Genomic DNA, 23144 nt, shown 5'->3' on the forward strand with positions numbered 1-23144 from the left:
TGAGCCTTTACAAAAAAATCGGAATGAAAAAATCCTATCTATTACATTTTTCATCGAGCTAATCGGTTCACAGGCGAACCGGGTCTTGAACCGCCAGGAGGTATTCATCGTGTAGTAAACTCCAGTAGGTAGACGATCGTTCAGCGCACACTAAACGATAGAAGTATAAGTAAACGATTGCGTAGACGACGACGAGGCTGCGAAGCCTGATCGTCTATGTGATCGTGTAGCACAACGACGGGCAAAAAATTTACCTCACATTTACTAGGCGATGAAGCTTGCTAAACAAAACGACCGTCTAGCGCGCGCGCTTTAAAAATACACGAGCATCTCATCGTCTACACGATGCGTGCAACCAGGTAAACAATTTTCTTTGCGATATTAAGCGATCATTTAGTCAGTTACTAAGCAATGAAGCTTGCTGACCTAAATGATCGTTTAGCGCGCCCGCGCATTAAGCGATCCACGAGCATCTCATTGTCTACACGACGGGATACTTAGCGATGGCGTACCCGATCATCAAAACGATGCGATCAACACTTGATCGCATACCCCATCATTTTAATTGATGCGTTCAACAACGATCGCGTACTTCTTCATCTTTACGATGTGATCAACAACGATCGCGTAACACATTTTCTGCACGATGGGATCAACCTTAGATTGCCTCCTTCCTCGAAGAACTGCAACGCTTGCCCAGATTGCGTACCACTCTTATACAATGCTTGCACATATCTGCTTCTTCGACGAACAACTCAAAACTTCAAACAAACTTTGAATATAGACTCGATAACGATTATTACTGCCCAAAAACGCATGAGCCTTTACAAACAATCGCAAATGTAAAAGGATTTAAATCAACCTGAGGCTAATCATCCTGAAAACATCCATTGATCTGCACATCCATAACAAGTTTAAACATTAAACAGCATAGAAATGCACCCACCATGAATGTAAATCTCATTTCGTTGCAACAGATGAAATCGGAGTATCAGAACCTGACTCTGATACCAATTGAAGGATCTCATATCTAAGAGTTTCATGAGTGCGTTCGGATCGCTCTGATCTCACAGTGACCGAAATACAATATTATACATTCAATACATACAGTTATACAAACAAATCTTAATTAATGATATGCTATAAACAACAAGATCATAAGGGAAAGAGTTCCATACCAGATGAAGATGTTCTTTACACTTTGGAACTCCAACGCAATGGAAAACCTCCACGCAATCTACCAACGCCCAGCAGCAGCATCAACAACAGCAGCACGAACGTCGCGGGGACGACACCACCACTGATGAGCCCCGGGTATTCTGGGAGTGAAAACCCAAAGGGTGGTATTTGGTGAATTTGGTAGAGGAAGAAGGAAAGACGAATCGTGTAGGTGATAAGCAAGTGTGAGGGAAAGAACCGCTATCGCATAGCAGAAATGCTTATCGTTTTGAAGGAGCTACATGATCGTGTAGGATTTACTGAACGATCGTTTGGGAAAAGGTATACAATCGTTTAGTAAAACCGGCACACTATACAATCATTTAGATAAGCTATCCGATCGTGTAGGAAACAATGTGCAATCGTTTAGGCGCGAGGTAGACGGTCGTCTAGACGAAGAGCGACTATTGTATAGGCTATCGATTTTCTTAAGCGATCGTTCTCTATTCTCCAGCACGTGCTCTTACAAATTATTTGGATCATCGATCAAAATGAAAACCATTTTCATTTTAACTCATCGGTTACAATAACCGACGTTGCCCCACTAACCCACGTCCGAACGTGAATTTTGGATTAATTGTCATATAATTAACCAACTAATTAATTAATAGATATAATCATATTATATTTTTATCCTATAGTTTGATATCACATATCTACTATAGTATTTTCTCCTCTACTTGATATAAATCATATTTATATCTAATTTCCTCCAAAATAATGTATCTCATACATTTAGCCAATTATATCATATATAATTAACCAGTCCAATTATATCATATATAATCGAACTTCCTCTTGTCAATTTGAACATTTCAAATTAACCCAAACACTGGTTCTCGACTTTATCCAAGCTACCCAGGGGACCTAATGGACCTGTGGCTCGAAGCTCCAACGGTCCGTGAATAGCTGACTAAACTCTTTAGTCACGAAATCCACCATCTGTTAACTGTTAGACATTCCACTAAAAACCAACAGCTGAACTCTTCTTACCACAGATATATTTATGTGTCCATCGAATATAACCAATCATGAGTACGATGACCCTTCACAGATGCTCGTAAGTACAACTAGACCAATTTACTGTTTTACCCATGTAGTTACATCTCACTCCTTAAGTACCACTGATTCCTCTAATGAACAATACAACATAGTCCAACTATGTGTGAACACCTCTCGGGCCAAGAGAAGGTGTGTGGCGCCACATCGTTCAAGCCCCGGAATCAGCCCTTAAAGGAGCTATCTATCTACTTATCCCTGCCTCGGGGAAGGAGCGAATTCCATCTTGTGTAGCTGAGTTCCCAACTCCCAAATCAGACGAATTCCCAAAATGGTAGGTTTGAATCGGCGACCTGACCACTCGCATTCATACAAATCAAATGACTGCCTTTAATGGCAGGAGTTCCCAACTCACTCAGGATTGAGGTCATGTTACCCATGGTCATCCTAGTGAAGTGAAGTCTTTATTATGAACAGTGTTATATGACGAGACGTTAACACTTCGTGGTCAGGTCTTATACAAACTCTTTGTATAGGACGCCCTTGCTCGCATGTCCCCAACACGAATGATCAGAAGTAGACCATATGTGACAAGTCACAACATTTGTGACTATTCTACAAAGCGGGCCGCATCCGTAGCGTTACCAGGATAAGGTTTTCCTCCTATATTCATATACTACAGACCATTTTGGTTATCACTCAAGACATGATCCACTTGTATGTTACCATATACATGCTTGAGTCACATACAGATAACCAGAGATTTTATGTTTATTGGTTTGTGGTACAACAAATAAAACAAGCAAATGTGCAATAATATAAGATGTGAAGTAAATATCATATATTAACAACACATACGTTCGTACAAACTGTTTACAAACTACAGGACACGAGACTTTAAGGCATCAACCCCAACAGTTTAGACAGAGGAAGATGGAGGAAGATCGACGTTTTTGAAGGAAGAAGGTTTTGGATGGAGGAAGAAGAAGGGTCGGGCCGTTTAATGGAGAAGGAAGTCATGTACCCGGTACACGACTTAAGGTAATCGTGTACCCGCAGTCAATGCTGCATGACTGCTACAATGGCAATCTGCGCGTTCTAGATCAACAGGCACTCGTGTATCGGGTACACAATTTAAAGCTAATCGTATACTGGGTACATGATTAAAAAACCTATTTTTGTCAATCTTTTCAACCCTACCCTATTTTTGCTAATATATTAAAATAACATTATTTAAAAAAAAAATCTTAATCCAAACGAGTCTAAATACATTTTAAATTATTAACTTTCCTATAAGTACTTATAAAGAATCAATTTTTTTTACTCTGTTTCCAAGTTATTTCAAACACATAGGTAAAATACTAATTTTTTTTGTTCCAAAGGAAAAAAAAAAGTTACAAGATTAAAAATATATTTATATAGTTTCATTTCAATATGACCATTTTAGAATAATGACAATTTAAAAAAAAAATAAAAAAATAAGGGTAGTTTTTAAATACAGAAAAATAAATCAAAATATTTATAAATACAATAAAATGTCTATCCTTGATAGATTAGTATCATCTATCACTAATAGATATTGATAAATCACAGATAGACTATGACATTTTGCTAAATTTAAAAATAGGTTCGAGAGTTTGACATTTAAAATAATTTCTCTAAAAATAATCATTATAATTTATAATTAAAATGTTGTCTCAAACAAAATTTTCATAAATACACTAAAAAAAATCAAAATACAAATTAATCTCGAACTTTTTCCAACCAAACTTTTGTTACATGAAAAAAGTTATTTAAGAAAAGGAAGAAAAAAAAAAAAGGAAAAATAAATCCATTAAGAGTTTAGGAAACAGACGTGGACTTCATTCGATCCAAATTTTAGAAATGGGATATTACCGGGAAAGAGTTCGGCTTTGATCCGTTCTTTCTCACTTCAAGTAGTTCTTTGAGCGTTGATGAAGCTTCCATTCAGCGGTGCACTGAGATTCATGGAGCGACGTCAGCTCTTCGTTCTTATTCTCCTTCTTTCTTCATTCTGTTTTGTCGCACAATCTGATCAGGTACTCTGAACCGTTGACTGACATCCATTTTACGGTTGAAAAAAACGAAGAAATACGATCTTATTCGTGTTTCGATGCCAAAATTTTACTCAATTGGATTTGCGATTTTAATTTCTTGAAACATGAATCTATTTCTCACGCCATCTTTTCTCAATCATATTTCAGTTTTGTGACGCTGGTATTGGAATCGATAAGTCAACATGTGGTATAGCATCATCGTCGAAGCTACTGATAAGGGGTGGAACTGTTGTGAATGCTCATCATCAGGAGGTTGCTGATGTTTATGTGGAAGACGGGATTATTATTGCTGTGAAGTCTAATATCAAGGTATGTTTTTATTCATAACACGGTGAAGCAATTCACTGTGATGACTGATGCGAGTTTGTGACTTCAAAAGCTTTGGTTATGAATGGCGATCTGTTACTCTTGATCTGTGCTGTTGAATATTATGTTAACTCGCTTAATTGCCAATAATAGGTTGGGGATGATGTTGCGGTCCTAGATGCCACTGGAAAATATGTCATGCCAGGTTAAATTACAATTGTTGCTTGTTTCCTGCTTTTAAGTTAGTAAAGCATGCCTTAAGTGTATTGGCATCAATTTTAATGAAGGATATGTATAGACACTTCAATCTCCATTGGCTACCCTACTCAATTGCATCCTCGATGCTCCCTTTCTTGTAAAATTTTCAAAAAATATTGTCTCATAAGAGTGCGTCAGGTTATTTTATACCATCATTAAAATTCTATTGACTGCGATACCCATAGCTTCACATGTTTCTTTGAAAAATTAAACGCCTTCAGTATCATTATAAATGAAGCGCGGGAAAAGAATGAGCAGCTGATGTTGTATATGATGTAGTTTTGCACGCACATAGGCATTTTTTTGGGCTTAGTCTATTGGATTATGGGAAGAGAGAGGAACTCTCGAATCTTGTCCTCGATACCTACTTCTCAAAATTTTCCTCTGAATATGAGCAAATTCTTTCAATACATGCATACAATGGATGTCTTATTCCATCAGGACTATTTGAACCAGTTCGCTTTCAATTTTCTAGTTCATTTCTAATCTTAGAATCAGCAAAATACACGGTACATTTTGATGTGGTTGATTGAAATTTGAAACTTTCTTCCCCTGGAATTTTGGCAGGAGGAATCGATCCTCACACACATCTTGCTTTCGAGTTTATGGGTACTGAAACAGTTGATGACTTCTTCACTGGGCAGGCTGCAGCATTAGCTGGTGGAACGACCATGCACATTGACTTTGTTATTCCAGTGAACGGAAGCCTATCAGCAGGGTTTGAATCATACAAGAAAAAAGCAAAGAAATCGTGCATGGATTATGGTTTTCATATGGCAATCACAAAATGGGATGAAGTTGTCTCACAGGAAATGGAAATCATGGTGAAAGAGAAGGGTTACTTATCATTTTTCACCTTAAGCCAATAGACTATGGATCAAATTGCCTTCATCTCGAAATATCATTAAAAGTTTTCTCATCAATATTCATTCTTCACATTTTCTGACTTTCAGGGATAAATTCTTTCAAGTTCTTCTTAGCATACAAGGGGGTGTTAATGATCAGTGACGAGCTCTTGTTACAAGGATTGAAGAAGTGCAAATCTCTTGGTGCCTTGGCCATGGTGCATGCTGAAAATGGTGATGCTGTATTTGAAGGACAGGAGAGAATGATTGAACTTGGTATAACTGGTCCAGAGGGACATGCTCTTTCACGGCCTGCTGTGGTAATTAAAAGAAGAAGAAGAAAAAAATCTATTGAATGCATTTGTGCCACTTGCTTGTCACTGTTATCTGCTTGCTTTATTATTGGATGAGACTATTATTTGAATTTATGGAACTTTTGGATGAAGTTACTCTTTTATGCACATTATTTTACTGATTATTTGTCTGGTTGAACTCATGGGTAATGGACGGTTTATTTTTGTTAATTCACTTGCCATTCTCCGTTCATGGGTATTTCTTTCTTTGTGTGTGCTTGAAATTAACGCAGTTAGAAGGAGAGGCAACTTCCCGAGCAATCCGTCTGGCTAGTTTTGTGAACACTCCTCTATATGTGGTTCATGTTATGAGCATTGATGCAATGGAAGAAATAGCCAAAGCTCGAAAAGCAGGTGCCAGATTCTATTCTATGTTTTAAAATTTCTATGGTATATTTAACTGACAGTTCTTAATGAATCAGAATCATCATAGTGTACCCTGTAGTTCAATGAATTTATTACTTGTGTCTATTGGTTTAGGCGTGCTGCAAACCAATAGGTCTATGAACATCTTCAAAGGCTTTTTCATTTTGTCCAACCCAAATTGTCCAAAAGGGTGCACAAGTAGTATTGCACTGAAGAACTTTGGCTGTGTGCGTGAAAAGGTGGCTTTTAAAGTAGGAGAAAAAATCAAAGATCCTTCCTTTTGAAACCTTTGTGTGGTTGGCCTTGATGTCTTTATTTTAAAAATGTCTTTTTACCCCTGGTTCTCTGAATCAAATGCAATTCATGTGACTGAAATGTTCGACTCGCCTTCTCACATGGTTACTGGCTCCTCTATTTTTTGCTGCCATCTGTTACTGGCTCCTCTATTTTTCCTCCTCACGAATTGTTATGATCCTTCTCCGTTGGAATTATTTCTCTGCTATATGACAGTCTATTTTCTTGGGCTGGCAGATAACTTTTATTTTGTGCTGCAGGGCAGAAGGTAATTGGAGAGCCAGTTGTTTCTGGGTTAGTTCTAGATGAATCTGGGCTTTGGGACCCTGACTTTGTCAACGCAGCCAAGTAACTAGCTGTTCTAGTATTTCTTGTACAACCTTATCCTTATCGCTATATTGTTTTTTTCAAGTAAAAAGTCTAATGCATCACGACCGTATCATCGTCAGGTATGTCATGAGTCCTCCTATTAGACCATCGGGACATGATAAGGCCCTTCAAGCAGCACTTTCAACTGGAGTTCTGCAGGTTATTATAACTACGGAAATGAAACATTTGCTATACTGTCGTTGAAAATGCCTGACAAATTAATTTAGTTATGCTATCATGCAAATTTCAGAAGGCTACTATTTACAGCTTGAGTTCTGGTTTCTCATTGTGAATGTGTGTCCTATGTGAGCGTATTTATGAAAAATTAAGATCTCCAGAAACTATGTTAGTATTGTAATCCTAACAGTTGGGTACATTATTGCAACATTTTAAAATCTCCATGTTTAGATGATGATTATTTCTCAACGTGCTTATAATTTGCAGCTTGTGGGAACCGATCACTGTGTCTTTAATTCTACACAGAAAGCCATAGGGATCGATGACTTTCGAAAAATTCCTAATGGCGTCAATGGTAATTGCTATAGATATTACCTTCTCTCTCCCTCTGTCTCTCTTTCTTCCTCTTCTTTTTCTAGTGATATGACAGATTAGGTGGTCTGTATTAGCAATCAACGTGAGATCTTGAGGACCTGGATTTAATGCATATCCAATTCAATTATGATACTTTCTTTGCTTCGATGTTTGACAACTTGGAATCTTCAGGTATCGAGGAAAGAATGCATTTGGTATGGAATACAATGGTGGTAAGTTGTACGTGCATTTATTTTATTCTTTCAGAATATACAATTAAGTTTGCATTTTCTTATGATTCTCATCCAGAAATCTCTAACATTCAGGAGTCTGGTCAAATATCTGCTCGTGATTATGTTCGGATTACAAGCACTGAATGGTATGTGGTCTTGTTTGAAACACTTCTTTTTTCTTTTCATAAATCAAACAAAAAGTTTGCAACTTGTAAAAAAAAGAAATTGTTTCTTGTTCGCGAGAGAGAGAGAATTACGAATGGTATGTGGTCTCGTCTCTATTTAATGACCTCTAGAGGAACTCCTTGTCCATTCTTATTTTTAAAGTGGTTTTGTATAACTTTTTATTTGTTACCATAGCTTAACTAGTTAAGGCATGTGCCTTCGACTAAGAGATTAGAAGTTTGAATTTCCCCACCTCTCATGTTTTGGCACTTATTTTACTTAGATAAAGTGTCAAACAACTTTTGTTGCCTACATTACACAAGGTGTTTTAATGTTTACTATTATTTACTCAGTGCTAGGATTTTCAATATCTATCCAAAGAAAGGAGCAATTCTTCCTGGATCTGATGCAGACATAATTATACTCAATCCAAATGCAAGTTTTGAAATATCTGCAAAGGCTCATCACTCTAGAACTGACACAAATGTCTATGACGGAAAGAAAGGGAAGGTAGAAGCTTGAAAACCATACTGCAGTTCTCTTATGACAATAGAATTATGTGATTTTTGCTTGCTTTGTGCTATAATTTTAAGAGGTACGAATGGATAATGTGGTAATTAAGTTAATGTTAGGCTTTAAGAGACAAGACTCGACATCTTTAAGAACAGCTTATTCATAAATCATAATTTTGTGTGAATTCCTTTGAACAACCGTTAGAAGGGAGTTAGTTCTAATTTAGTAACAACCTTGGGGCAGATACTTTGTTAATTAGGAGTGACAAAAGAAAAATAGAGTTGTAGTGGAGAAACGGGAGGGAACTCTAAGAAAAGAATGGGAAAGCGAATCAATTGAATTATATGTGAGCCTTGTAGTCAATTACCAATAAAGTATACTTGTACTCGATTCTGTGTGAATTCCTGTTATTTTATTCCTTCGTAAATTTTCCTTTGTATAAAGACCACTTGATCCTGGATTTTTTTTTTCTCTCCAGAACCATGTACATTGGCCCTATTTTCATCATTATACTTGCACGTATTTTAAAATTCAAATTTGCTCAGAATACGAATTCAAACTGTAGATAATCGCATACATATCAAATCTTGTCCAATAGATCCTTTTTGGTGCACACTACTTGTCGTGAACTTTGTCAATGTATGCATGCCCATATTGAACTGTTTAATCTGTTCTAGTCATCATCACATGCAATATTAACACAACTTTCTGGACACAGTAATCTGCTTATGTTTAAGAGCGCACATATTTTTCACAGGGGAAGGTTGAAGTGACAATTGCTGGAGGAAGAATTGTTTGGGAAAACAATGAGCTAAAAGTCGTTCCAGGTGCTGGGAAGTACATAGAGATGCCAGCTTTTAATTACTTGTTTGATGGAATTCACAAGGCAGATGCTCAGTACCTGTCCTCGACCCGTGCTCCGGTGAAACGTTTTCATTCCTCAACTTAAACCTCCAATCATCGTAGTTTGTGAAAACGGGTAGAATAGATGATGGATAGTTGATATAGATGGAATAACCGAGATTGCATGGCCTGTATCCACCATGTAGATCTATAGCAACTTCTTTTTAAGATACTTGACAGGATATTATGTTATAGCATAGTTTATTTATCTTGTTTTGCTCCATGAAGTAAGAAATAAATTTCAAGGTTCCATTTTTATAAGCTAAAGAACCTAAATAAGATGCAGGGAGGGGGGAAATTGATGCAATTATCCATATGATGAACGTGTCTCATCTACACTTACATGCCAGTAAAAAAAAAAAAAGATTCAGAACAGCATAATATGACTAAAACATAGAGGAGTGGTTTGGCTTCTGTCTCGTATCAAGGCCTGATACAACAATTGATGTAGGTCAGAATCTTCTTTTTCTTCTGCTGGATAAGAGAAATGAAAGAGCAAGGATTAAATCACGAATATTTATATTAATTCAATTTTTTTTTAAAAATGTTATGATGTAATTACTCATGTTCCTTACACATTAGTCGTTACTAAAAGATTTTGGTTATCTATTTATTTATTATTAATTTTTAGGTCAATATCAGATCCATCTTGAAATGATTGTAGGCCCCCAATCCATAAGGTCTATTCCAGGCAGGACAAGAAGGGACTTTTGCCCTAGACAAAGGCTGAAGGGAACGCGCACTGCTGTAAGAGGGAAGGGATTGTCTTTATATATTTTGCTTTAGGGTAGAGGCCGTTATCTTGAATTTTATGTAGGAACGTATATGTTCTCAGGGGAGAGAAACCAGCCCTCTTGAATGTGCTGGGAAACTATCTGTTCTTGCTTATTTCCTTACTTTGTGCTGTTGGATAACAAGGAACTCTAAATAGTGATCGTAGAAAGTTATCCTATCAATCGTATATTGTATATCATAAGGAGTATCCTTATAATGATCTTAGATAGCCTGCTGTTATAAATAATATCACAAATATCCTTGTGTTCATTGTATGCTTGAACAAGACACTACTTTAGGAAGAACTGTAGTCTTAACTTTTAGATAATTGTGCATTACTTTAAAGTAATAGCTATGGTTAAATTTGGGAAAAAGCTCTGATTACTGGAAGAGGGTAACTTCACAGAAGGCTATAAATGAAGTTGCCACCATCATGGATGATATAAAAACAACCTTCCATTAAGGGGATAGATACAAGCATACAGCAATTGTTCCTCAGCCTCAGTATCCAACAGGTACTATGTTTTATACATATTTTCTTCAGCTTCTGGTTTCAAATATTACATTCGATTCTTGTTTAATTTAGGTTTGCTTCATTAAGTTCAGAGTTTGGATTAGCTCGTTGAGATGATCATAGGTTTGTTAAAAGACTTTGAGAGAACAGATTCAATCTGTGGCCACGACTACCCATGATTTGATATTTTGTTAGTTTTTTTTATGAGTATACATGATTTATGTATTTTGTGAGTTTTTTTTATAAGTACTCATTTCCTCGAGGTCGGAGGCCCAAATCCATCATTTTTCAAATTGTTTGTACTAAAAAGAAAAAAAAAAAAATGGAAGTGCTTACTGGGACAACAGAGTCATCTGCTGGTGGTTGATGACGGTGGTGGTGATGGTGGCGGTGTTGGTGTTGGTGTTGGTGTTGTTGTTCATGGTGGTGATGATGTCGATGATGGTGATGTTTTTGGTGGCGATGACATTTACCCGTGGCTGCCATTAACTCTCTTTCATTCCCTAGGCTTGTTCTTTTGAACTCAGTTAAGTCAGTTTTTCGCTGTTTCCTGTCGGCACGAGCTTGAGTAAATACAACAGAATAATTGCTTGCTCCAGGCGCATTGTGATCCCACCCCCCAAATTCTGGAACTGATCTCCACCTATTTTTCTGCATAAACACACACACACACACCAACCAAACTTTCAATTACATTTTCAAAAGGAACTCATCATATCTCTCTTCCTCACCTCACCAATTTTTGTGATTCTGATTGATTTTTATTCATTATCGTTGTTTTTGCTTTGGGATTGATCCAGATGCAAGAGAATCAAATAGGAAGATAATAAGAGAAGAGTAATGATTAGGTACAATTAATTTCCATGCAGTACTTTTTTATACATGATAAAAAAGAAATAAAAAGATTATTTAAAAAAACTGCCACATGGAAGATATGGGAGATTTTTATTGCGTATGGTTGCACCCAAAATTTTTCATTACTTTCTATTTCAGAAAAGAACTATGGACGTTCTGGGTGAAAATTTTATAATTTTTTGCCGGAAATTTTGGAAGATTAACATCTCTTGATCAGACTTTTTAACAATTAGTTTCTATAGTTCATTCTTTTACCTAATCTGAATTTAAAAGATTCCCAAAGTTTAATGCCAAACCATCATACATAAATCTAATAATTACCTGCTAAAACATAAATAATTAAACCATGAGCCACAATTATCTTCCGAAAGCTGCTTTTTCTTTCTTTGGAGATCTTAATAATACGACATTACTACAAATATACTGTATAAGATGGAAAAATAAGAGAATTTTCATAGGGACCCACTTTTAATTAATATAGCATTTAGAGCCAAATTGAAAAGTTAGAAAGAATTAAAGCCCAGATTGAACTCCAATTGATTTGGATTTCAAAACATAATCAAAACAATCAAAAGTTAAATAAAAGGAATTGGAATCGAAATAAAAAAAAGGGCATAATCATTAGATAACAAATAAAAAAAAAAAAAACAAACCTCCGTCCGAGCGGCCATAGGGTCTCAAGAGGAGAGGAGGAGGTAGGAGACCAAAAAAGAGAGAGGGAAAATGAATGTGAGAAACCTTCAAATAAAAAAACTGCCATTTCTCTATATATGTTTGTTCTAAATACAAACAACTTCAAAATAGGTACATCCAAATTAGACAAACACCATAAAAAAAAAAACCAAATTCTTTATCTAAAAAAGAAAGGAAGAAAATAAAATTTAACAATCAATTGTGTTCTTCCACCTTCATTTTACTTCCTTGTTAAAACAGATCTCTCCTTTATTTAGCATGAGAGAGCTATGAGGGCAAAAAAAATGAGTACTTTTTTGTTACTCTAATCACATTTTGTATATGATTTTGATGTTTTTTTTTTCCTCTCCCTAATTTCTCTTTCTCATATATCTAACCAATATAAATAAAAAAATCTAAAAAATATTTACATTTCATAGCAAAAATTTTTAAAAGTGTAAAAAAATTCTAAAAGTGTTTTGTACTTATAATACTTGTTGCTTTATAAAGTGTAAATATTTTTAAATATTATTTTATATTTAAAAGGGCTCTTTATAAAAGTTATAATCATGCGATATGGACTTAAATATTTGGTATAGTTTAGAATTGTCCAAGTGTTAATATTTTTTCTCATGGTTGTCAAATATTTTCTCCAATTGTACAAAGAAGAGAGCAGCTGGGTTCTCCATCCAAGTATTATTATTATTATTTTGATAAGTTTCAACGACGATGGTAACTGGCTGGTTGCCTAATGGGCCTAAGTCGGATCCAGCCCACTTCTCTTCGATATCCAAGCCCATAAAAATTGATGGGCCTGCTCGCTGAGGCCCATAATAGATAAATACCAAATTAAAACGACACAAATCACCTCCCCTCCGATATTTCCCGCATTTCGAATTTTCTCGCAGTTTCTTTTCTCTCCCAAACAGGCTCTTTAGAGACTTTCGTCCATGGCCACATTCAGCCTTCCCCGCAAGGGTAATACGAGGCTGCCGCCGGAGGTCAACAGAGTCTTGTTCGTACGAAATTTGCCCTTCAACATTACCAGCGAAGAGATGTACGATATTTTCGGCAAGTACGGGGCGATACGGCAGATTCGGATTGGGACGAACAAGGATACTAGAGGTACCGCCTTTGTTGTTTACGAAGATATCTATGATGCTAAGACGGCGGTGGATCATCTCTCCGGTTTCAACGTTGCCAATCGGTATCTGATCGTGTTGTACTACCAGCAAGCTAAGATGAGCAAAAAGTTCGACCAGAAGAAGAAAGAGGATGAACTCGCTAGGATGCAGGAGAAGTACGGTGTTTCCACGAAAGATAAGTAAAAGGTGTAATATGAAGCTTAATTTTCTTAAGATTTTCTTTAGCAATCCTGGAATTGAGTCAAATTGTTTGTAACTTGAAGTTATCTCTTTCTAGGGTTTCATAGGTGTACTAATGTTCTTAATTGATGGTTGCTATCATTGCTCTGATCATGCCATGATCTGTTTCTGTTAATTACAATTAAATTGTAAGCACTCGTTCTTAACGCTTGTCCGGCCTTTTTCATTTCTCTTATATGGTTGCAGTTCTTGGGTAGTTAACTTCTATATAAATGTCCAAGTTATGACTTTGTGAATATGTAGTAAGCTTGGTATGGTGGCTTTTATCTAATTGAAGTAATTGTGCATATTAGATTTCTGCCATCTCGATGATCTGTGTAGCCATCAGACATCTTACTAATCAGGTTTGGCACTTTAAAGCATTGAATATAATTTATCGTTTGGGATTATCATCTTCTTTCTGAAGTTGATAAAATGGTAGATCAGTGTTTGTCCTCCATTGTGCAAGGAAGAAGTGAATATGAGTTTGCATTAGAAATTGAAAGTCCGCACAACTGTTACGATAACGTCTTTGACGACCTTACTTGAACAGGATCTGTTTTATAGGTTGTATAATTGTCTCCTTTAGTTCTAATGTTATGATAACATATTTGTGGAAATCTGTTTGCGCTTTGCACGACTAGGATCTATTTGGGTTGCTCAAAAGGTTTTTGTTGGGAGAGTAATATGGAGGAAGTTGTGGCAAATTAGAGACCAACCTATGAGTTAGTTAGATAGTACGAATTTGTTATAGCTCTATTTACCTTCTTTTGTTGTATCTATAGTAACTTTCTACTGATGGAGACTTCTTAATTTGCAATGTTCATATGCTTATAAGATGTATTATTGCCTATGTTGGCTGATTTTCTTATACCCTTTCCCTCTATTTGTATTTTGTGAGTGCTTCGGCTCTCTTAGGCTTAGACCTTCTGTGCTGTGCTATCTGAATAGCCCTTGCACAGATGACCTTACAACCTTACTTGAACGAGATTTGTTCGGTAAGTTGGACATCTGTGCCCATGAGTTCTAATGAATAGCCCTTGCAAAACATTGAATGTCATAAATTTATGTTCCATGACCAATATTTTATATTGAAGGCCCATGGTGTGAGAGAAAGTCATCCCGAACAGGTACACACCATGTATGGAAATACGAGTGAAAGTGAGGATATCTATCTATCACTTATATTGACATTTTCTAATATATCAATCTAAGTTACACCTCTTCAGATTCAAGCATATTCTTGTGGAAAACTATCAAAGTTTTAAGGATACTAAGTGCTAAAGGCCTTTTTATTTGCGCTGCTGTTAGGAATTCCTGTGGAGCATTTGAGAAGAAAAGGAAAAGTATCTTTGAGGAGGATGGTTCAGAAAGGAGGCATCTTGTTCGCCCTGACCTAAAGCTTTCCCTTCCATGTTTGTTGTTATATTACAATTCCGTGGGTTTTACTTTTTATATTGATTGGGTTGTATCTTTTACATTCATTGCGAGCATGAAAGAAGATTCTTGAGCATAGTTTAGTTATATATATTAACGTATCTTGCTCTGATGGAATTTCCTCATACAGATCCTTTTGTATATGACGTGTGCTCATTATTGTGTTTGATTTGTGAACTCACAAAATTTAGAAGTACAACGGCTCGATAGGATCAAACCTTCAAGCAAGAATATCATGTCAATTACTATTAGCAAAGTTCACTTGGGTGCAAATTCATAAATTACAAATGAAAGCATTTTCTTTTTAAAATATTATTTAGTGCAATTTTCAATTTCTACCCTTTGGTTTTGAGAGTTGTATCAATTAGAATCTAAAACTAGTAATTGTATAAATTTAAATTCTAAACTTTACATAATTAATTAATTTAGACTCTCAATTTTAAAAGTTAGGGGATGTGAGAGACAAGGAGTTTGAATAATTATAGTGATGGCCTAAAAATTGGGTCCAAAATGTAAAATGGTCCAACTTTTCAAAAAAAGGTGTCAAAATGACTTTTTGCACGGCATGGACAATCTTGATGCAACAAACCTCAGCTAGAGCAAGATCATGGAGGGTGAACTAGAGCGAGACCAAACGAGAGCGAGATTGAATAGTCCGATCGAGAGTTAAAGTGAAAGTGAGAGCGAGATTGGACGAGACAACAGATCTGTGAGGGAGGAGAGCGATGTGAAAGAGGAAAGATGGAGTGAGAGAGGCATGGGATTAGAGTGCGAGAGAGTGAGAAGCTGAGTGAGCAAGAGGTCATTTCGCATGCACAAGGGTATCGTTTTGATAATTTTACTCGAATTTGACGTTAATAAATGATCATTTGGCTTTTGTTTTGTTTTGTTTTTTTTTTTTTTTTTGGGAAAATTGAGGTCATTTGATATTTTTGACCCAATTTTTGAGTCATCCGTACAAATTCTCCTATGGAGTTGGTTATTATAGTTGGGTTATAATAGTTTGTGCTTAGGGTGTAGATTATTTTGGGTTATAATAGTTTGTGCTTAGGGTGTAGATTATTTTGGGTTATAATAGTTTGTGCTTAGGGTGTAGATTATTTTAGTTTGGGTTGTAATAGTATGTGTTTGAGTTGTAAACTATTTAGGTGTGTATGAGGCAAAAACTATCTTAAGACTTTAATAATTACCTCTTGCTACAATAAATATTTTGAATTCATCAGTTAGCTAAAGTCAACACTATTTCAAAATTCTCATTTGCTAGAGTATTTACTATTTGCTACATGTTTTACTATTTTACATTCATCATTTTTTTTTCTTTGCTATAGTATTTACTATTTTCTTCTCAAATCCAAATAATATACACCCCAAGCACATACTATTAGAACTCAAACTAAAATAATCTACATCTCAAATATAACTATGATAATCCAACTATAATAACCTAGGACTATAATAATCAACTTCTTGCCCAACCCACTCCCTCCTCTCCCTCTTTTAGTTTGACAATGAAATAGTAAACATTGTAGCAAATAATGAAAAATGATGAATGTAAGATAGTAAATACTGTAGCAAATGTGGATTTTGTAATAGCGTTGATTGTGGCTAATTGTGGAATACTATGTAGCAAGTGGTGACTATTATAGTCTTAGGATAGTTTTTGCCCAAACACATCCTTAGGGGACTTTTGGGACAAGGAGCTGGCCATTATAGTCTTAGGTGTTTGAGATCTCGATTATTTTAGTTTGACTTATAATAGTATATGTTTGAGGTATAAATTATTTTAGTTTGGGAATAAAATAGTAAATACTATCGCAAATAATAAAAAAATGGTGAATGTAAAACAATAAAAACTATAGAAAATAGTAAATATGGTAGTAAATTGGAGTTTTGAAATAGTATTGACCGTAGCTAATTGAGAACTATAAAATAGTATTTACTATAGCAAATAGTAGTTATTATAGTTTTAGGATAGCCCTTGTCCCAAACACACCTCAAAGGTTTTATATAAATGTATACTTTTTTTTTTTTTAAAAGATAATATATAACTTTCACATTTGTATAAAAACTTCTTTAATGTAAATTAAAAATAAAAATACTTGTTTTCCTTCTCTCTCATCTTCCACTACGTGAAGTTGTTTTACTTATTTAGTTGATTTGAGTCGGCTTATTGTTTACCAGTGGGTAACCCATAGGATTGTCCTTTTCGATTTTATACTATACTATTTATCAGGTTAGTAATAATCTCTGATGCCCACCTAAAGTTCGCAATTTTTAGTAGTGTGATATTCTATTTATTGTTTGTTATAATAGTAACATTTTGTAATAATGTGGGTTACATCAAATAAATTAATTTATTATTTACTGACTTATTGAATTATGCAAATAGGTACTATATAAAGTTCGAAGAAATTTAATCTATTAATATTTGATCACCAGCTTTTTTCCGTTAATTTGTAAAGAAAAAAATGTACATTTATTATAGTAAGACACTTCATACTAATGAATTAATAATCATCACACAACCATTAGATATTACCATGTATATAAATTTGATATAAAACATAATACAATTATCCAATACTTCCATATTTTCCATATACATCCCATTCTTGAAAGGATTTCAACTGAACAATCTCAAAGATACCATATATTTAAATTGTACAGAAACTGGGTTCAGAAACTATTAGCTTTCTTTGTTTTATGAATACAATTAGAGACATTTTCAAATGAATTCATGTTTCTAGTCCGTCAGTCAACCACAAGATCAATAATTATTCTGTCTAATAGTGGACAAGAACAGCTAATAACATCAGAAAATCACCATTAAATCCTAAGAATTAGAGGTAAGATTGGCCTTCCCTTCCCTTTCCTTTCCTTTCCTTTCCTTTCCTTTCCTTTTCATTTTCTTTTTTTTATAAAGACGATTTTCTATCTCTGAAAGCAACCACCATTCACACTGTAAATATATGCATGCTCGAGATAAAAAACACTCTTTTTTGCTTCAACCCTTCCCATTCACTTTACATAAAATAATGTACAATGAACATCTGTAAAACTTCACCTTCATATTAATTTCTCCACTGAAGAACAAAACATTCAGGTGGTAGTTCTTATCATCTCCTCCAGTTCACTCCCAACAAACCAATATCAAACGAAAACATCACGACGCTTTTTGGGATTCGCTTCTGGATTTCCTTTTCGCATCATCGCCACAAATTCATCATAGTTGATGCGACCATCCTGTACAAATTATTCATAAACATGATATGTTTGGTCAGTTTCTGGTCTTGACATCCACAGCAGTGTGAGAATAACGATTTTTAGCAACTTACATTGTCTGCATCCACTTCAGAAAGGATCTCCTTAATGTCCCTTCCATCGTGCATGCCGTATTCTCTAAGAGCTTGCTCTAACTCTTCCGTAGTGATATATCTGAATACAGAACAAAGTTAGAAGTTCAATCATCAATGACCACTCCCTTATCCATTTCAAACTGAAAACTTAAGCAATTAGTTGACTTGAATGTGATTCCGTTACCCGCTGTTATCTTTGTCGAAATACTGGAAGGCAGTGTAAAGATGTTCTTCTCTATCCATTCGGTTCAGGTGCATTGTTGCTGTTATAAACTCATCATAGTCTATAGTTCCATTGCCATCGGCATCAGCCTGTAGAAACCAGCAAGTAAAATTCAGATTCAAGCAAGAACACTAATTTTGAATTGAGACGGATAGGGAAAAGACTTACGGCTTCCATTAATTGTTTAACTTCATATTCAGAGAGTTTTGTGCCTTGCTTTGCTAGTCCTTGTTTTAGCTCTTCAAGCGTTATTGTCCCACTGTTATCAGTATCCATGCTCTTGAACATTTGCTTGAGCCCCATGATTTCTTCCTCTGAAAGACATCCCGCAATCACCTGCCCCATTTGACACATTATTTAGAATTTTTAAAATCCTTTGTTGTTGTCTCTTCTTTTATTCTTTCTCTAGTGAGGGGGTAGCTTGAAACAAAGGGTTCGTTATCGCTTACCCTAAGGGCAACTTTTTTGAATTTGTTCATCGCACGGAACTGTTTGAGCCTATTGAGCACCGCATTGTCAAGTGGTGTATCAGGTGCTTCTCCATCCTCCTTAATCCATGGATGATCTGATAGAGAAAAAGGAAATGATATTCATGTAGTGAGAGGCATTGTTTGATGGTCATAATTCATAAAGATGCCTTCTCTCTTCCTAATTTTCCTTCATAGTTTCATTCAACCATCCATAGTTATTTTATCTTATTCAGCTTTGTGTAGGAAGGAACTTACTTAGAACTTGGAAGGCTGTCAATCTCTGCTTGGGGTCTGAATTCAACATCTTCCTTACAAGATCCTTTGCTGCAGGTGATATTGTAGGCCATGGATCGCTAGTGAAATCAATGTGACCACGCAAGATGGCATTGAATATTCCGTGTTCGGATTCTGTCATCCAATTTTCTCTAATCAAATGATTGCTTTTGGTAATAACAACCCAACAAAGAGATCAATAAAACTACCTGCCCAGAAAGGTGGAACACCACACAATAAAATGTATAGCATAACTCCAACGCTCCAAATATCAACTTCAGGTCCATATCTCCTCTTCAAGACTTCTGGGGCAATATAATATGCACTACCAACAATATCCTTAAATACCTCTCCTATAGAACAACAACAACAACATTCATACCAGAATAAGAACAAGATAAATCGGGGATTTCAAGATAATGTACAAGTATAACAGAAACAGTCAGGTTATATTGAACAAACCTTGCTTATAGAAGACTGATAAACCGAAATCGGTAGCCTTGAGGGGAGAATCCTCGTCTTTACTGAGCAACAGGAAGTTTTCAGGCTTAAGATCTCTATGAATAACCCCCATGGAATGGCAAGTATGAACAATCTGGACAATAGTTCGGAGCAAGGACGCGGCGGCTCGCTCGGTGTAATGGCCTTTGGCTATGATACGATCAAACAACTCTCCTCCAGCGCACAACTCCATGACTAAATGAACAGAATGCTTATCTTCGTAAGCTCCCTTAAGTTCAACAATGTTAGGCTGACCAGTTAAATGATGCATAATCTGGACTTCCCTTCTAACATCTTCAATATCTTCCTTATTTACAAGTTTCCTCTTGGCAATGGTTTTGCAGGCCAACTGTTCGCCAGAGGCCTTATGAGTACATAAATGGGTTACCCCGAATTGACCCCTTCCCAGCTCCTTGCCAATGGAGTAAGTAGATCGAACGTCTTCCATCGGCCGCCCTAAAACAGTACCGATCTGGGAGGACTTGGAAGGTTTGGTGGAAGCCGCCGGCGAGGCAGAAGGAGCAGGTTTATTGGATGGATTATTGACGGAGTTGTTCTGGTTGGTATTTCCGCCATCACCCTTGGAATTATCGGGGTTGGATTCTTCTCCCTTCACGCTGGTGGGAGCCTCGTCGGGGTTTTCACGAGAGCAACAGTTGCCCATGGCGGAGGTGGTGGGTTAGAAGACAAGAGTGAATAGGGAATTGGGGGAGAACCAAAGGTGAACGAGAGAGAAAAATCCATGTATAGAGAATGAGAAAGAAAGAGAAAAAGAAGAAGAAAAATGGTGGAAATTGAGGAGAAGACAGCTTGGATGACTCGGGATCGATTGAGAGCAATTTCAGGAAGCAACCCATTGACACTGTCTTCCCAATACCTTCCGCTTCCATTTCTAAGGTTCTGAGCCTTTCCCGCTTATTTTCAACTGTTTTTTTCCTTTTTTTTCTTAAAAATACATTCTTGTCTGTTGATGTTTCTTTCTTTCTTTCTTTTCTTTTTTTTTTTTTTCAATTATAAATCTTTTAAGTTTGTCTCTTAAACCTATTCTTTTATTATCCAAATTAGCTAAGTAAAATCAATCAATTTTAGAGAAACCTTTTACATACACCAAAAATGTCAGACTATTAGCAGAAATAGCAAAAAAACAAATATCTATAGACGTTCTATCAATGATAAATTTATACAAATTTCTATCACTAATAATATTAATGATATACTTCTACCAATCTCTATCAATGATACACTTCTTTCTATCATTAGTAAACACTAATGAACTTTCTATAAACGTGATCTAAATTTGTTATACTTGAAAATATTTTTAACAATTTTATCATATATATATTATATGATTGGTATGACAATCCTAGAACGGTGAATAGGTTTAATCAAACTCATTTATAATTTTCTACTAATGTGGGTCCAATTAAACAAATCAACAAACTTTTCGTTAACAAGTGATTTAAACAATAAATTCATGCAAATAAATTCAACCCAAAATAGTCAAGTAATTAAAACTAATACTTTTAAGCACTCAATTTGATTTTAATAAAAAAAATATTGGTATGAGATATGGAAAGATCAATTCAACCAACTAAAATAAACATAGAGCAATTAATTTAAGGAACAAATAATATAATTAATTTCATATAATAAAATATAATAACAAATTTAGGGTTTATTAAAAGTATAGACTAATATTGAAAAGAAATCAAAATATAAGGACTAAAATAGTGTTTTGATTATTTTGATTATTATTTTTTTTTTCTTTGTTAAATTGTAGTCGATTTATATAAAATCTCATAAATAGTTTTTAAGATTAGATAAATTCCTATACATTATCACTATCGCAATAACTATTTACGAGAGATTTATCGAATAAACTAAATTGTGATTTGCTCTAAAAGTTTTAACATGTTTTTAAAACTAAACTAAGGGCAAAATACGTGTTTGCAACTATCAAAATATCAATCACTTAACAGCCTATGAATATTTAACTATATTTCCTCTTTTTCAGATCAAAATAAAACAAATGGTAACAAATGTAGATTTGACCGTTATAAAATAGGTTACTCTTTTAGAAAATATACAAAATAAAAATACGATCGTTTTCGACTCTTACTCCATCCCTTTTGGACCTTTTTTTTTTTTTTTTTTTTCTATTTGAATTTAAAATTATTATAAAAATGACTGTATTTAACCGAAATTATGCTAAGACTATAATAACCATCTCTTGTTAGCGTACATACTATTTTCTAATATTCAATTAGCTACAGTTAATATTATTTCAAAATTTTCATTTGTTACAGTTTTTACTATTTTACCTTCATCATTTTTTTATTCTTTACTACGTGTTTACTATTTTCTTCTCAAATTAAAGTAGTTTATACCTCAAACACATATTATTATAACTCAAACTAAAATAATTTATACTGCAAATACAAACGATTATAACCAAACTATAACAATCTATAATTATAATAACAAGGATATTTGTAATAGATAGTAAAATAATTTTTTTTAAAAAAAATCTAAAAATATATCACATCTTTAAAATATTTGCAAATATAAAAATTGTATTCTCCCTTGTCTTGTCTTGTCTTGTTGCACACTTTTTTTTTTCCTTTCTTCGATTTTTACTTCTTCATTTCTTTTATTTTTTTTTTTATCTTTTTTTATTTTCTTTTCTTTCTCCAGTTTTTCCTTATTTTCTTTCTTTCTTTATTTCTTTTCTTTTCTTTTCTTTATCCGATTTTTGCTTCTTTCATTTCTTTTTTTTTTTTTAATTTTATGAGACTAGGTTTTGTACCCAAAATTTGAAAGTATCCAATTCATAAGTGACTTAACACCAACAAGTCAATCATCAAGTTTGATTATTATGATGAACTACTAAATATAAATAGCAAATGAAAGTTTATCGGTAATAGCTACTAATATTTTCTATCATTGATAGCTTAATCTTTGATGCTTTTTTCACAGTTAATAGTCACTTATAAAAGTCTATCATTGATAGCCAACTTAGTGAATTTAATTAATAAAGTTGAATCTCGAACTAAAGTGTAAGTGGAATGCCTAGAAGTTATCACTAATAACATGTTTACCGGTGATAGAAGTTATTGATGATGACATGCTATTTGATGGTAAAAAAGAATGACAGAAGTTATCTCTAATAGCATGTTATCAATGATAGAAGCCATCACCAATAACTACGGTATAAGTGATATCAGTGATATCGGTAATATAACTTAGGTGATATCAATCTATCGATGATGTCAAT

General features: G+C 34.8%; 4 protein-coding genes across 7 annotated transcripts; 2 read left to right on the top strand and 2 right to left on the bottom strand.

Annotated features, from left to right (window-relative positions):
- The first annotated feature begins 4062 nt into the window (after positions 1-4062).
- LOC120088134 (dihydropyrimidinase) lies at positions 4063-9801 on the top strand. Of its 2 annotated transcripts, none has more exons than XR_005484833.1 (13): positions 4063-4277; positions 4443-4604; positions 4755-4806; positions 5427-5696; positions 5813-6024; positions 6291-6411; positions 6978-7065; positions 7167-7245; positions 7531-7618; positions 7810-7850; positions 7927-7996; positions 8369-8525; positions 9286-9423. XR_005484833.1 is itself a non-coding variant. In XM_039045221.1 (13 exons), the coding sequence occupies exons 1-13, from the start codon at positions 4173-4175 to the stop codon at positions 9475-9477; spliced, it is 1620 nt and encodes a 539-aa protein (XP_038901149.1). In that variant the 5' UTR covers positions 4064-4172; the 3' UTR covers positions 9478-9801. The 2 variants fall into 2 exon arrangements, 1 of the variants encoding a protein (XP_038901149.1); XM_039045221.1 differs by having other exon boundaries at positions 4064-4277; positions 7944-7996; positions 9286-9801.
- LOC120088135 (lateral signaling target protein 2 homolog) lies at positions 9763-12364 on the bottom strand. Of its 2 annotated transcripts, none has more exons than XM_039045224.1 (3): positions 12228-12364; positions 11056-11370; positions 9763-9902 (listed from the first exon to the last, which is right to left on the bottom strand). In XM_039045224.1, the coding sequence occupies exons 1-3, from the start codon at positions 12243-12245 to the stop codon at positions 9855-9857; spliced, it is 381 nt and encodes a 126-aa protein (XP_038901152.1). In that variant the 5' UTR covers positions 12246-12364; the 3' UTR covers positions 9763-9854. The 2 variants fall into 2 exon arrangements, with proteins under 2 accessions (XP_038901152.1, XP_038901151.1); XM_039045223.1 differs by having other exon boundaries at positions 9771-9905.
- A 742-nt stretch (positions 12365-13106) lies between these two features.
- Positions 13107-15213, top strand: LOC120089468 (splicing factor 3B subunit 6-like protein). 2 transcript variants are annotated; one of them, XM_039046949.1, is made up of 2 exons: positions 13107-13577; positions 13669-13902. In XM_039046949.1, the coding sequence occupies exon 1, from the start codon at positions 13197-13199 to the stop codon at positions 13572-13574; it is 378 nt and encodes a 125-aa protein (XP_038902877.1). In that variant the 5' UTR covers positions 13107-13196; the 3' UTR covers positions 13575-13577; positions 13669-13902. The 2 variants fall into 2 exon arrangements, with proteins under 2 accessions (XP_038902877.1, XP_038902876.1); XM_039046948.1 differs by lacking the exon at positions 13669-13902 and adding an exon at positions 14922-15213 and having other exon boundaries at positions 13109-13577.
- Positions 15214-17849: 2636 nt separating this feature from the next.
- Positions 17850-20833, bottom strand: LOC120088682 (calcium-dependent protein kinase 2-like). The gene is made up of 8 exons (XM_039046101.1): positions 19832-20833; positions 19579-19722; positions 19352-19504; positions 19076-19191; positions 18795-18962; positions 18588-18715; positions 18383-18482; positions 17850-18290 (listed from the first exon to the last, which is right to left on the bottom strand). The coding sequence occupies exons 1-8, from the start codon at positions 20532-20534 to the stop codon at positions 18198-18200; spliced, it is 1605 nt and encodes a 534-aa protein (XP_038902029.1). The 5' UTR covers positions 20535-20833; the 3' UTR covers positions 17850-18197.
- Between the last annotated feature and the right edge of the window lie 2311 nt (positions 20834-23144).

This window comes from Benincasa hispida, chromosome 10 (assembly GCF_009727055.1).
Source record: "Benincasa hispida cultivar B227 chromosome 10, ASM972705v1, whole genome shotgun sequence".
Taxonomy (NCBI): Eukaryota; Viridiplantae; Streptophyta; class Magnoliopsida; order Cucurbitales; family Cucurbitaceae; genus Benincasa; species Benincasa hispida.

Excerpts from the sequence above, each read along its gene's own strand:
- LOC120088134 (XM_039045221.1), top strand. The coding sequence starts at position 4,173 with ATGAAGCTTCCATTCAGCGGTGCACTGAGATTCATGGAGCGACGTCAG. Across the intron at positions 6,025-6,290 it reads CTCTTTCACGGCCTGCTGTG|TTAGAAGGAGAGGCAACTTC; the intron begins GTAATTAAAAGA and ends AAATTAACGCAG. Across the intron at positions 7,066-7,166 it reads GACTTTGTCAACGCAGCCAA|GTATGTCATGAGTCCTCCTA; the intron begins GTAACTAGCTGT and ends TATCATCGTCAG.
- LOC120088135 (XM_039045223.1), bottom strand. Across the intron at positions 9,906-11,055 it reads CAGATGACTCTGTTGTCCCA|CAGAAGAAAAAGAAGATTCT; the intron begins GTAAGCACTTCC and ends TCTCTTATCCAG.
- LOC120089468 (XM_039046949.1), top strand. The coding sequence starts at position 13,197 with ATGGCCACATTCAGCCTTCCCCGCAAGGGTAATACGAGGCTGCCGCCG.
- LOC120088682 (XM_039046101.1), bottom strand. The coding sequence starts at position 20,534 with ATGGGCAACTGTTGCTCTCGTGAAAACCCCGACGAGGCTCCCACCAGC. Across the intron at positions 19,723-19,831 it reads ATCAGTCTTCTATAAGCAAG|GAGAGGTATTTAAGGATATT; the intron begins GTTTGTTCAATA and ends GTTGTTCTATAG. Across the intron at positions 18,716-18,794 it reads TTAAACAATTAATGGAAGCC|GCTGATGCCGATGGCAATGG; the intron begins GTAAGTCTTTTC and ends TGGTTTCTACAG.